This window comes from Vipera berus (assembly GCF_964194415.1).
Source record: "Vipera berus genome assembly, chromosome: Z".
Classification (NCBI taxonomy): Eukaryota; Metazoa; Chordata; class Lepidosauria; order Squamata; family Viperidae; genus Vipera; species Vipera berus.
The window spans coordinates 28,307,657-28,322,247 of record NC_138205.1 but is presented as its reverse complement, the minus strand read 5'-3'; the positions used below and the strand labels follow the sequence as shown (position 1 = coordinate 28,322,247).

The window sequence follows — 14,591 nt, the reverse complement described above, 5'->3', positions numbered from 1 at the left end:
GTGACCCCCCCTTCGTTTTCAACAAATTTGTGAGGGGCATGGCTATTTGGCCAAATGCAGGGATGAATTGGCGGTAGAAATTTGCAAACCCCAGGAAACTTTGCAATTGCTTCCGTGTGCGGGGGGGTGCCCACTCTAGTACTGCCCTGACCTTCTCTGGGTCCATTTCGATGCCCTCTGGGGATATGCGATATCCCAGGTAGTCGATTTTTTCCTGATGAAATTCACACTTCGATAATTTAGCATATAAATGGGCAGCTCGCAATTTCTTCAGGACTGCTCTGACTAGTTTGATATGTTCCTCTTTGGTTTCTGTGAAGATAAGGATGTCATCGAGGTAAACCAGGACCCCCTTATATAGGTGCTCTCTCAGTACGTCATTAATTAATTGCATAAAGACTGCGGGGGCCCCTTGCAGTCCAAATGGCAATACTTTGAATTGATAGCACCCCATTGGGCAGTTGAATGCAGTTTTCCATTCGTCTCCTTCCTTAATCCTAATACGGTAGTATGCTTCCCTCAGGTCTAGTTTGGTAAAAATCTTTCCTTTCGATAGGTGGGATAGCATATCCTTCATTAAAGGAAGGGGGTATAGATTACATTCACTAATTGTATTTAGGTTCCGGTAATCCACAACCAAACGAAAGGAACCATCCTTCTTCTCCCTGAACAGAACCGGGGCGGCTACTTTGGGTTTGGCGGGCTCAATAAATCCTCTTTCTAAGTTTTTCTTTATGAATCTTTCCATTTCTGCCATTTCCCTTGGGCTCATGGCATACATCCTGGGTTTTGGGAGTTTTGCCCCAGGTTTGAATTCTATGGTGCAGTCTGTGGGGTGGTGGGGGGGGAGCTCATCTGCTCTTTCCTCACTGAAAACCTCAGCCAGGTCCCTGTATTCCTCCGGTATCTCTGTTAGCCCCTTCTCTTCCCCCACTGCTGCTTTTTCCTCCCTCTGGGTTGGGGGGGTGTTTGGGGGTTTTACGTTTTCCTGTTCCCCTTTTGGGAAGTTGAGTTCTGCAGTCCTCCAGTTTATCCCGGGGTTCCATTTCTTCAGCCATTTCAGTCCTAAAATCATTGGGCATGCCATGCCTGGGGCCACTATAAATGTTATGTCTTCCTCATGGGACCCCAGGGACATGTGGAGTGGTAGAGTGGCTAGGGTAGCTGGTCCCCCCCCCTGCTATAGACCCGTCTAATTGACTGAAGGAGATTGGTTGTTTTAGCCTCCTCACTGGGATGCTCAGTTCCTCCACCAGCGTTGGGCTGATGAGGCAGCGGATGCAGCCAGAGTCTATCAAAGCTTTTATTTCATTGGCTTTTGGTGCAGAGGAAGCTAATATAGTTACTGTCTTAAGTATGGGTGGAAGAGGTCCACTTACCAAAGGTTCTCCCTCTGAGCTGTCTTCCGAGGTGTCCACCGCCCCTGCAGTGTAGGCCGGAGTCCAATCCCAGGTTTTGGCAGAAATTGTGGACTCTACAGCCTCTGTCCCCTTCATGGAAGATTCTTTTGGGTTGCCTTGAGACTTCCCCAGCTTTTTGGAAGATGGTGCCTCTGTTTTGCGTGGAGGGGCTTTCGAACGACATTCTGCAGCACGGTGGCCCTCTCTCCCGCAATTGAAACATCCCTTTGATTTTTTAGCCGTGGCCGGTGGGTTTTCCCCCTCACGTGTTTGCTCGAGTGGCGGGCGGCCCCATGGTTTTCCTCTGCGTTGTCTTTTCAATAGGTCTATTTCCACTTCCTCTGCCAGGACATACCAGTCATCGAGATGGTAGGGGACTCCCCGAGGCAGGCAAGCATCATACAGGTCGTAGTTTAGACCGTCTTTGAAATGGCTGAGGAGGATGTCTTCTGGCCAGTTCAGCTTGCTGGCGATGGCTCGGAATTCTTGGGTATATTCGGCCACTGTTCTCCTGCCCTGCCTCACCGTCTTGATTCTCTCCCGGGCCTTCCGGTCAGCCAAAGGGTCCTCGAATCGTCGCCTCAAGGATGACATGAATCGGTTGAAGTCGTTGAGTTCTGGGGCGTTGGAGTCATGCAGGTTCACCACCCAGTCTGCGGCCGTCCCGTCCAGGGCAGATTGCACAATTCGGATGCGTGTTTTGTCACTGGGGATGTCCCGTCCGTACTCTTCCATGTAGCTGAGGACTTGGGTTAGGAAAAATCCCAGTCGTGATGGCTCCCCCTTGAATTTTGCTTCCAGGGGTGGGAATCTTTGGCTGGATCGTTGTCTGCGCCGCAGAGTGTATCGCTCCTCATCTCGATCCCCATCTGTGGGTCTGGGGGGGGGTACCGCTGAGTCAGCGGCTCCTGTTCCATTGGACAGCCCTGGGGTTTCAGGTGTTGGATTCCTTCCGTTACCCCTCCAGTTGCGACCCCAGGTGTTGTGGTTTCCAGCTCTCTCCTCCCTTAGTGAGCTCAGGGTTGTTTTCATCAAGGCAATAGCTTTTTCCAGAATCCGCTCTTCCTCACTGGCGTGCAGGGAGTTCTCCATCTCTTGTTTCCATTCCGGTTGGTGGTCGCTCCGTCTCAGGGTCACTTCTCTCGAAGCCTTTTCCCACTCACTTTTCCTTCCAACGCCCATCGACCACCGGGGTTTTTGTTTGTGCTGCTCCGCCGTTTCCTCCCAGGAGGAATATGATGCTTCAGCTTCCCAATGTTTCTGGGAGTTCGGCTGGGAGGAAGGCTCCTTCTCCGTGGGGCTTTCTTCCCTTCTTGCTTCATCGTCAGACATCATATTTATTTGCAAAGTCCCCCGGTAAGGTTCTTCTTCCCGGGTTGACTTTCGTTGCAAGCCCTATCTAATGTCAGGACCCAGCCCAAACCACGTCTTAGGAAGACAAAAACTCTTGGAGTCAGGTTTTTAGTCCAAAAGAAATCTTTACTATGACATGCTTGGTTGTAGGAAATGAGACAGGGCTTAATGGTTCCACGATGTAAATCCTTATAAAGAGTTCCCGGTTTAACCCCCCTTAATCCCCATTTGGTCAGTCCCCCCCATCCTTCCTCTCGTATCATCCATCTCGTGGGAAAAAGGAAGTTAGGACCCTTTTGTTTATTGCTGTCTACCGTGACAAAAGCCAGATGCTAGCCCCCCCTTTTGTTTCCCCAGTTCAAAAGGCTTCTCCTTTCCCTTGAAATGCCTATTGCCGGTTCAATACACATCTATCCTCTTCTCTTCGGGAGATGGCAGAATCCACGGGATATGTTTGAAACATTTCATTTATGAATATCATATAAATGGATTCTGACACACACATAAAAATAATAATAAAATAAATATAATAAAATAAAATAATAAAAAGAGGGAAGGAAGGAAGGAAGGAATTGTTTATAATGTGACTCTGTCCTGTTAAGGTTCTCAGGTCATATCCAGATATATGGAATGCAGATTTTGCAGACAAAAGGTTGCATATTGTTGTATTCAGTTCTTGTTCCTGGGCACGAACTGGAAATGAAGCCAGTTTTAAAAAGCCTTTTCTGGGTGTCATTCGCTTCTGCCACTATGCCCACAGTAATGGCCAGGCATGCTGCTTTTATAGTGATTAGCACTGTTGAATATTCGGTTCTTGAAGGCATTAAGCAAGACGAGGTGTTCAAACAGCAACGTTTATTCCAACTCAGAACAAAACAGAAGCAAGCTAATAGCTGCTGCACAGCTATTTATATGGTTAGCCTCTAGGTGGTGACCAATAGGTTTAAAGAAGCAGTTGCCCACCCCAAACCTGATTAACAGCCTGGAGATAGCAAGTCTAGCTCAGCCCAGCAACCATTACATAACACACACAGAAAGTAGGTCAGCCATTAAGCAAGCAGCCAGACATAAAGCAAGTGAAACAAACAGATAAGGCCAATACATTACACCCCTTCCCCCTAGATAGCACAAACTCTCATTTGTTTTACATAATCTTGCAGATACTTAGGTGGCCTTCATGACCATTCAGAATATCTAGGGATTACAGGGATCTCCCGGTCTACCTGCTTGCCTGCCAGGCTGGTACACCAGGGCTCTGATGTTCAGTGCAGTCGCAGTGACTCGAGTCCCTTTGGCTGGCCTGTCCCGGTTGGCCCAAGCCAAAGTCCAATTGTGCAGTGAAGTCTGCAGGGCTGTCTCTCAGTTCAGTTTGTGTGTCCTGATCTGTGTTTGGAAGATGCTCTTCTAAAGCCATCCCCCCGTCACCATGAACAAGAGTTCTTTCAGAGCAGGCAAGCTGCTCTGTTGAACTGCTGTCCTGTGGAGGCTGTGTTTATCCCTCTTGGAAGTCCTGAGCTAGCGACTGATCTGCTAGCCGTTGATGTGGCTGATCAATGTGCCGGCGAATGACTTGCCCATTTTCCAGGACCACCTCATGGGAGAGTGGCCCTGATACCTTAACAACCTTTTCTGCCACCCACAAGCCCCTTGCCCGTACTTCCGGGTCCACACCCGGTCACTCACTTGTAAGTTTCTTGGTGCCTTGGGCTGTGCAGTGTCTGAGGTAACTCTGTCAGGGTTCGTCCTGACCAGTTTGGTGATCAAACGCCTGCCCCAATGAAGCTCAGCTGGGCTTTTGTCCATGGTGGTGCAGGGTGTTGTGTGTTGGCAGAGTAGAAAATCAGCCAGCCTGTGGTACCAATCCCCTGTGACAATTCATTTCAGGGATTCCTTGGTTGTGTGGACCATGCATTCTGCTTGACCGTTCAATGATGGGTGAAAGGGAGCTGACGTGGCATGTCTTATAAGGTTTGCTTTGAGGAAGGCCTGGAATTCTGAAGTGGTGAACTGGGCCCCGTTGTCAGAGACTAAGACGTCTGGAGGCCCATGTGTTGCAAATAGTTTCTGCAGCACCTGAATGGTCCTAGCAGTAGTCATAGTGGATATTGGTACTACCTCTAACCATTTAGAGTGGCTGTTGATCACTATTAAAAACAGTTGTGCCTGAAAGGGCCTGGCAAAATCAATGTGGATTCTTGACCATGGTATGTGTGTGTTTTCCCGGTGGACAGGGGCCTGTGGCATCTCCTGTCTGGATTGTTGACATGTATAGCAACCATGTACTTGGGGCTCGATAGCTTTATCTAGCCCTGGCCATCAGAGGTAGCGCCTTACCAGTGCCTTCATCTGGACTATTCCCAGATGGCCTTCATGCAGAGACTGAAGAACCCTGGGTTAATAATGAGCTGGGGACTATGACTCTACTACCCCAAAGAATGCACCCTTTATGAGCTGAAAGCTCATCTTTCCTCATGAAGAAACTTTGAAATTCAGGCCCCAGACATTTGTCCCCCCATCCTGTGTGAACCCAAGTTAGCATGCAGCAAACTGTTTTGTCAGCTGCTGTCTCAGCAGCTACGTCTCCAGCATAGAGAGGAGACTCTGGCAAGTCCTGTATGGCTAAAATGTGTGCAGCCGGAGCCGGATCTGGCTCCATATATGGCAAGGGCAATCTGCTAAGGCTGTTTGCATGCCCCATTTCTTTGCCCGGTTTGTGACTCAGCCTGTAGCTATAGGCTGAAAGGAATATAGACCACCTCAGCATTTGAGGGGACAGAATCTGAGGTGTCTGCCTGTTCATAATGAACAATCCTAGCAGTGGCTTGTGGTCTGTGAAGACCATGAAATGGCGGCCATACAAATAGCCATGGAACTTTTTAACCCTGGGCACAATGGCCAAGGCCTCCTTGTCAATCTGCACGTAATTACGCTCAGCAGAAGACAGGGTCCTTGAATAATAAGCGATGGGAGAATGTTTCCCATCAGCTGACAGATGGCTCAACACAGCCCCAACCCCATATGGTGATGCATCACATGCGGTGCAAACTGGCAGCTTTTCATTAAAATGCGTGAGCATTGAGTTTGAGGATAGCAGTGATTTGACTGCCTGGAAACTTCTTTCGTGGACATTGGTCCACTGCCACTGACTGTTTTTGTCTAAGAGCCAGTGTAACGGCTCTGCCACTGCGGCCTTATTTGGGAGGAACGCATGATAAAAATTAAGAAGGCCCAAGAAGGCTTGAAGCTCCCCTTTGGACATAGGGCTTGGTGACTGCTGAATCGCTTTCAGCTTTGAATCTGCAGGATGAATACCATCAGCATCGATGCAGAATCCTAGGAACTCAGTTGACTGTACCCCAATCTTGCATTTCTCCTTTTTTAACTTAAGTCCCGCTGTGCGGAACTGATGAAGGACAGCTCTAAGCCATTCAGCCAGGACTTCTGTAGACTCTCTGGCAATGAGTACATCAGCAAAGTAGTGGCAAACCCCCAGAATATCCTTGAGCATACGTTCCATCATTCCCTGGAAAATTCCTGGGGCTACATTCACCCCAAACTATAGGTCTTGACCTTGAAGACCTCCCAATGGGTAACATTGGTTTGGGCAGCTGCTGTGGCCTCATCCACTGGCAGATGTTGATAGGCCTGTGCCAAATCTAATTTAGCGAACACCTGGCCTCCCTGCAAAGATGCCAAAATATGGCTGACAACTGGCACTGGGTATGCGTGCTGTCAAAGTGCCCAGTTAATGGTGCACTTATAGTCAGCACATATGCGTACTTCTCCATTGGCCTTAAGTGGCATTACAATGGGGGTCTCCCACACCCCACTGTCTACGGGCTGTAATACCCTCTGACTGACCAGATAATCCAGCTCTGCATCGATTTGGGCTTTAAAGCAAAAGGCACTCGATGACGCTTGACCCTGATTGGCTTTACCAGGGGATCAAGCTTGAAGGCTATCGGAGGGCCCTTGTACTCTCCAAGGCTTGGACTGAAAACATCTGCGAACTCTTGGCAGACTGAAGACAAGTTTGCCCCCTGTGTCTGGTGAATGCTGGTTACTTGGATGCCCAATGCATCAAACTAATCAAGCCCTATGTGGCTCGTGCATTGGCCTTCCACCACAAAAAAATCTAGTGGGCCAGTAAACCCCTTGAATTTCACTGAAAATGAGGCTTCACCCTTGACTGCCACTCGGGAGTTTTGGAACTCTGTTAGCAAAATGTTAGAAGGTCAAAGTTTGACCCATCTGTTGCTGCGGTTGCATATGTGCCGGAAGGTTCCAAAGGAGATGATGGACACAGTTGAGCCTGTGTCCAGTTCCATTTTGTATGGAACTCCCTGAAGCTCGACTTGCAGTCAAAGTTTCTGCTTAAGGAGTCGGTGGGCACCTCTCCTGAATGAGTCTTCCTGCTGACAGTCCTTCTGGCGACCTCAGCAGAGGGCGATGATGTGGCCTGGTTTTCCACATACCCGGCACATTGCTGTTTGGAATTGGCATTCCATGCATTGATGGCAGCTTCTGTAGCCCATGCACCTAAGGAATGGAACTGCCTGGTCAGCTGACCTAGGTCCATTCTCCTGATGCCTCTGTAGCTTGTCGAGCAGAACCCTACTCAGTGTTGCCCCAGGGCCCCGGTAGCTCTCCTGAATGAGTCTTCCTGCTGACAGTCCTTCTGGCGACCTCAGCAGAGGGCGATGATGTGGCCTGGTTTTCCACACACCCAGCACATTGCTGTTTGGAATTGGCATTCCATGCATTGATGGCAGCTTCTGTAGCCCATGCACCTAAGGAATGGAACTGCCTGGTCAGCTGACCTAGGTCCATTCTCCTGATGCCTCTGTAGCTTGTCGACTTCTTAGTCGGAGTTGGTGTCTTCCATTCGCTCAGCGTCCTCGTGGTGGATGGCTTCGGTGCTTGGCATGCTTCTAGAGGGCCGCAGTGCCTTAATGGCCCCTCTGGCAGCTTTGTCCGCCATGACCTCCTTCAAGGCCTGTTGTAACGAGAGATTCTCCTTAGCAAAAAGTTTTTGTTGGAGCTCTCAATTCCTGAGTCCGCAGACTAAGTGGTCTCTTCGTCTCTCTTCCAAATTGGTGAAATTGCATAGTCGGGACGCTTGACAAAGGGCGGCAATGAATTCTATAGCTGACTTGCTGGGCTGTTGCTCCCGCTGCTCAAAGGTGTGCCTCCATGCTATAACTGTCAATTTTCGCTCAAAATGATCTTGGAGCTTCTTCTTCAAGTCCGTGTAAGTGATGGACTCTAGCAGCACCAGGGCGACCAAGTTCTCAGTTATATTGAAGGTGGCTGGGCCGCACACACAGAGGAGGGTCGTGGCCAACTTGATTTGCATGGAGGTAGTTTTCTACACAGGACATGTAGGATGTCCAACTTTCTGGATGGGACACATCAAATCCTTCGAGCTTCCCAACCTTTGCCATGGCGAGTTGCCTTCATTTCTCGTGTTGCCTTGTGCTGCTGGCTTCTGCATAGGCCCTAGGATGGATCCTTAGGGCAGGGTGGTCTCCAGCGTGGTTTGCTAGGCAGACCGAGGTGGGGAACGTAGTTCCTGCCAGGCTCTGGAGCTGGCCTCACCCCCTAGTGACTTCAGGTTCTTACGATGAAGCAGCACATCCCACCTTTGTCGCCAGTGTTGAATATTCGGTTCTTGAAGGCATTAAGCGAGACAAGGTGTTCAAACAGCAACAAGTTTATTCTAACTCAGAACAGATCAGAAGCAACCTAATAGCTACTGTGCAGCTATTTATACGGTTGGCCTCTAAGTGATGACCAATAGGTTTAAAGAAGCAGTTTCCCACCCCAAACCTGATTAACAGCCTGGAGACAGCAAGTCTAGCTCAGCGTAGCAACTGTTACATAATAATAATAATAATAATAATAATAATAATAATAATAATAATAATAATAATAATAATAATAATAATGATAATGATAATGATAATGATAATGATAATGATAATGATGATAATAATAATAATAATAATAATAATAATAATAATAATAATAATAATAATAATAATAATAATAATAATAATAATAATAATAATAATAATAATTTTATTTGTATACCGCCCTTCTCCCAAAGGACTCAGGGAGGTGAACAGAGCAATACATGTTAAAAGACAAGAATACAAAAATTAAAAGAGATTAAACAAGATGCCCAAGAACTATAACAATAAGTTAAAATACATAAAAAGCAATAAAACCCAAACCCATCACCCATCACCCATCAGGCCAGGCCGGCTTGTTCGAACAGGTAGGTCTTTAGGCTGCGCCGGAAGGAGCGAAGGTCAGGCGCCATCCGGAGCTCAACCAGAAGATGGTTCCATAAATCCAGCGCACCCACAGAGAACGCCCTCCCCCTGGGGGCCACCAGTCGACATTCTTTGACCAGTGGCACCCTGAGGAGGCCCTCTCTGTGGGAGCGCACTGGGCGGAGGGAAGTTGATGCCGGCCGCAGGTGCTCCCTGAGGTATTCCAGACCCATGCCATGAAGGGCTTTGTAGGTCATTACCAGCACCTTGAATCTCACATGGAAGACAACTGGGAGCCAATGCAGCTCGCGGAGCAGGGGTGTAACATGGGAGTATCAGGAAACTCCCAACACAACTCTCACGGCTGCATTCTGTACCAGTTGGAGCCTCTGAGTGGTCCTCAAGGGCAGCCCCATGTAGAGAGCGTTGCAGTAGTCCAAACGAGAGGTCACGAGTGCATGGGTGACAGTACGCAAGGCATCCCGGTCTAGATAGGGCAACAACTGGCGCACCAGGCGAACCTGGGCGAAGGCCCCCCTAGTCACATTTACTATATGATCTTCTAAAGAAAGCTGTGAATCTAGGAGGACTCCCAAGTTGCGAGCCCTATCTACAAGGGGGTAATAACTCACCCCCCATAGAAAGAGATGGAATATTCTGAATATCCTGAGATGCCAGTACGCACAGCCACTCAGTCTTGTCAGGGTTGAGTCGAAGCCTGTTCCTCCCCATCCAGACCCGAACCGCCTCCAGGCAACAGGACATCACGTCGAGGGCATCACTGGGGTGGTTTGGGGACGAAATGATAAGCTGGGTATCATCAGCATACTGATGATACCCAACTCCAAAACCACGAATGATCTCACCCAGCGGCTTCATATAGATGTTGAACAGGAGAGGCGAGAGGACCGACCCCTGAGGAACTCCACAAGCAAGAGGCCTCAAGGTCGACCTCTGTCCCCCTGCCAACACCGACTGCGAACGTCCCAGGAAATAGGAGGAGAACCACTGAAGAACCGTGCCTCCCACTCCCAATCCCCTGATACGCCGCAGCAGGATACCATGGTCGATGGTATCGAAGGCTGCTGAGAGGTCTAATAGGACTAGGACAGAGGAATATCCCCTGTCCCGAGCCCTCCAGAGATCATTCACCAGAGCGACCAATGCCGTCTCCGTGCTGTACCCGGGCCTGAAGCCCAATTGGTACGGGTCTAGATAATCCGCTTCATCCAGAACCAGAGGGAGCTGATGCGCCACCACGCTCTCAACAACCTTCGCAAGAAAGCGAAGGTTGGAGACCGGACGAAAGTTATTTAACACAGTTGGGTCCAAGGCAGGCTTCTTGAGGAGAGGTCTCACCACCGCCTCCTTCAAGACAGCATAACACACAGAGAAAGTAAGTCAACCTTTAAGCAAGCAGTCAGATATAAACCAAGTGAATCAAACAGATAAGGCCAATACATTACAAGCACAGCCCTCCATTGGTGGACTCCCACCCTTCTTTTTCTCTTCCACCAACCCCTAGAAAAGAGACCGCCCAGCAGCCCAGCATACAATGGCTGCTGAAAGGAAAACACACACTGGCCAATTGGAATAGCAACTTTAATATATGACAGAATAAAAAGTAGCAGGCAGGCAGGACTGTCTTGTTTGCTCCAAAAAAGAGGAAATGTCAATTTAAAAACCAGGAGTCCATAAGCTCTAATCCTGCCTTAATTATGAAAGACATCTGGGTGACTTTAGACCAGTCATTCTCTCTCAGTCCAATCCTCCTCACAAGGTTGTTGTTGTAGGGAAAATAGGAGAAAGAAGAATTTTTAGGTATGTCTGCCACCTTGACTTATTTATTAAAATGCTAAGAAGGTGGGAGTAAACAGAGTGTACAGATCAGCTTTTAGTGGAACTCACCGGAAAGTATCTCCCACTCGGTCCTGGAAATATATAAATCCATCGTGGTCTTGCATCAAGAGGTCACCACTGTTAAAGTAGCTGTCTCCTTTCTCTAGGACATCCTGAAGAACCTTCGTTTTTGTTTTCTCAGGATCTCCTGCATAGCCATAGAAGGGAGTCCTTGTGGTGATCTTGGCTACTAGTAAACCTGTTTCACCTGCAATTCGGAATCAATTAATCAGTTAATATTCATTCTTAAGCAAGGACAATATTTCCACTTATTTCCATTTCTAGAAAAGATTCTAAAACATTTCCAGCAATAATCAAAGACTGTTTTACTCATTTAGTTTGGTAAATTAATAAAAGCAATATCTCAATATGTATATATGTATATATGTATATATGTATATATGTATATATGTATATATGTATATATGTATATATGTATATATGTATATATGTATATATATGTGTGTGTGTGTGTATATGTGTATATGTGTGTATGTGTGTGTATATGTGTATATGTGTGTGTGTGTGTATATATATATATATATATATATATATATATATATATATATATATATATATATATATATATATATATATATATATATATATATATATACGCCAGGGACGCGGTGGCTCAGTGGGTTAGGACGCTGAACATGTCGATCGGAAGGTCGGCAGTTTGGCGGGTCGAATCCTGAGTGCCGCGTAGCAGAGTGAGCGCCTGTTACTCGTCCCAGCTTCTGCCAACCTAGCAGTTCGAAAGCATGTAAAAATGCAAGTAGAAAAATAGGGACCACTACGGTGGGAAGGTAACAGCGTTCCGTGCGCCTTTGGCATCTAGTCATGCCGGCCACATGACCACGGAGACGTTCTCGGACAAGCGCTGGCTTGGACAAGCGCTGGCTATGAAACGGAGATGAGCACCGGCCCCTAGAGTCGGAAACGACTAGCACACATGTACTGTATATATATATATGTGTGTGTGTGTGTGTGTGTGTGTGTGTGTTAAATGTTTGTTAAGCATTCAGAATATACTTGCTTAGTCCCAGACACGGGACAAATCTTATTTCCTGTTTCAGCCTAGCCCAAGGCCATCTACAGGCAGTAGCCACAGCAGTGGCAGCTCATATTTGTGTAACGAGCCAAAAAATGTATATATATATATATGTGTGTGTGTGTGTGTGTGTGTGTGTGTGTGTGTGTGTGAAATGTTTCTAATTCTCAAAAGTAATAAATTACATTCAAGCAGTTGCTTTTATGTAGAGGAAAGTAGGGTTCTAGAAAAGCTAACTTAATATAGCCTTCTTACTGGTAGCCCAACAGTTATGAAGCTTTCTTCAAATTGATTGATGCAGCCTTTTCTACTGAAAGGGTTACACTTGCTTAATTCCCTTTTTTAAGCTCATGAACAGACATTTTTCTAAACCTGTACAGATAGTCTTTGACTTACGACCACAATAGAGTCCAAAATTTCTGTTGCTAAACGAAAGATTTGATAAATGACTTTTGCCCCATTTTACAACCTTTCTTGCCACGCTTGTTAAATGAATCATTGCAGATGTAAAATTAGTAACACTAACTTCAGTAGTTTCCTCCTTGACTTTTCTTGTTAGAAGGTTGCCAAAGGGAACCACATGACCCTGGGACACTACAATCTTCATAAACATGAGTCAGTTATCAAGCATCTGAATTTTGATCACGGGACCATGGGGATGCTGCAGTGGTTGTTAGTATAAGTCACTTTTTCAGTGCCATTGCAACTTCAAGTGATTACTAAATGAACTGTTGTTAAATCAAGGACTATTTGTACGATCTTATGAATCATTAAATATGAATTTGACTCTTAGAAGTGGTTCCTAAATGGTTTAAGAGAATTATTAAAATGGATCAGTGTAACAGTTCACAAAATCAACAGAGGCAGGCATGATAAAAAATGGAATATTGCTGGATTTCTTCATTTGAGAATCCAGCTCCAGTCTAGACTTTGGAGGAAAAATCCAGCAAACCCTATGCTGCCTCCTTCTTGCATTTGGTGCCAAAGAACATTGAAATCTAAAAGGAAATTTTGATTGGTGCAACTTATTCTGTCTTTGCATCTCTTGCTAGCAGGGCTTTTTTTCTCATAGAACGCTCAGAACGGAGTTCCGGCACCTTTTTTAGATGGAACCTTGTAGGATAGGCAAGGTGGGTTGTATGACGTGTGTGAGTTCCGGCACCTTTTTCATTTACAAAAAAAGCACTGCTTGCTAGTAGACTATGAATATGTAACCATTTTCCAGAGAAAATTAATAGAAAATTTAACAGTAGAATAACAAGCTCTTTCCTCCTCTCCCGAAAAGGTCAACCATGTTTGAACAGTCAACTAAAATTCATAAGTACGCATTGCCAGGACCTAGATCCCATGATGTGACTACTTATCAATTGATATAAATAGTGCTGGGTGATTCTGTTAATAGTCTACTCAGCCATCATGAATAGTCTACTCAGCCAGGAGACGAAGGGGCTGCTGCTTTATTTTCTTTGCCTTATATTTTTTGCTTCCTGCCCCAACCAAAGGGAAGGAAAAAGTCCATGTTCATGTTTCACTCCCTTCTAGTGGCTACAGGCATGAAAAATGAAAGAGCAATAAAAACATTATATTCTATTTTAAACCCATCCAGGTTAGTAGTCATCACATGTGTCACATTAACAAATGAATGGTGTACAATTCGAGGGGGAGACTTGACCTTTGATTGGGACCAAGATGAAAACAAAATTATACATTTAATAGTTCTGTATTTATCACACTGAAAGGTCTGAGGCTGCAAGATATATGGCCACAGGTGCACTTGAGTGCTGCACAGTATATAGGAGAAAAGTTAGGATACATTCTAATGTGCATAACTGATCTGGGCCTTTTGTATTGAAAAACCTAGGCTCAAGGGTAATGCTAGTTCCAAACACATCTCTAAAAAGAGGCCACAGCTTTGCTGGAGGATCAGTTTTTCTGTCACTTAAGTCATCTAGTTTGGTAGCACCTTTTCCAACCAGATTTATTAAAAGGCTATAGGCAATTGTGAGCTTAACTCACTTCATTGGATGCACAGAGCATCCTAGGAAATTAAAATGCTCTGACATCACTTACACTTGTCTATTATGTCTTATGTCTATTAATTATTTTTCACAAAGTTTGTCTGTTTATCCTATCCAGAACCCACAAAATTATTGTTAGCAAATAATGGGATATATTATATTAGAAGAAACACATGTGAAGACAGTTTTAACCTTGTGTTTATTTGTTGAGGTCTGTGATGGTCCTGTTGGCGTAGTTGTAAAAGTGGGGGACAAAATAAAATCAGACTCTGCAATAAACTCAGATATCAGTTTTCTTCTGATTTTTGCCATCACAATCTAACATAAACATTTTCTACAATATCAAGTCTTTATTTCACATGGAAAAAAGAGATATGGTACTGATCTGGGTTGTTTTGATTGTTGTAGCTATTGGAAAGCAACTGGATGTGCACAGACTTGTTTACATAATTGCAATGCTTGCAGAGAACTTATGACTGATTAGTACATACCCTGTCTAAGCCAATAATTGAGCACAGACTCAGTCAATCTTTTCCTGACTAGCAACAGCTGCCTCTCTCCACTGCTCAGATTCACATGAAACATGTAA

At 45.9% G+C, this 14,591-nt stretch overlaps 1 protein-coding gene across 1 annotated transcript in view; it reads right to left on the bottom strand.

Moving 5' to 3' along the window:
* The window catches only part of LOC308677117 (long-chain fatty acid transport protein 2-like), a gene marked incomplete at its 5' end in the record, with an annotated part of 44,499 nt that overhangs the window by 7,622 nt on the left and 22,286 nt on the right, over nt 1-14,591 (bottom strand). The window contains one exon of the mRNA XM_081343281.1: nt 10,940-11,138. Within this exon, the coding sequence (XP_081199407.1) occupies nt 10,940-11,138 (199 nt within the window). The remainder of the gene's footprint in view (nt 1-10,939; nt 11,139-14,591) is intronic.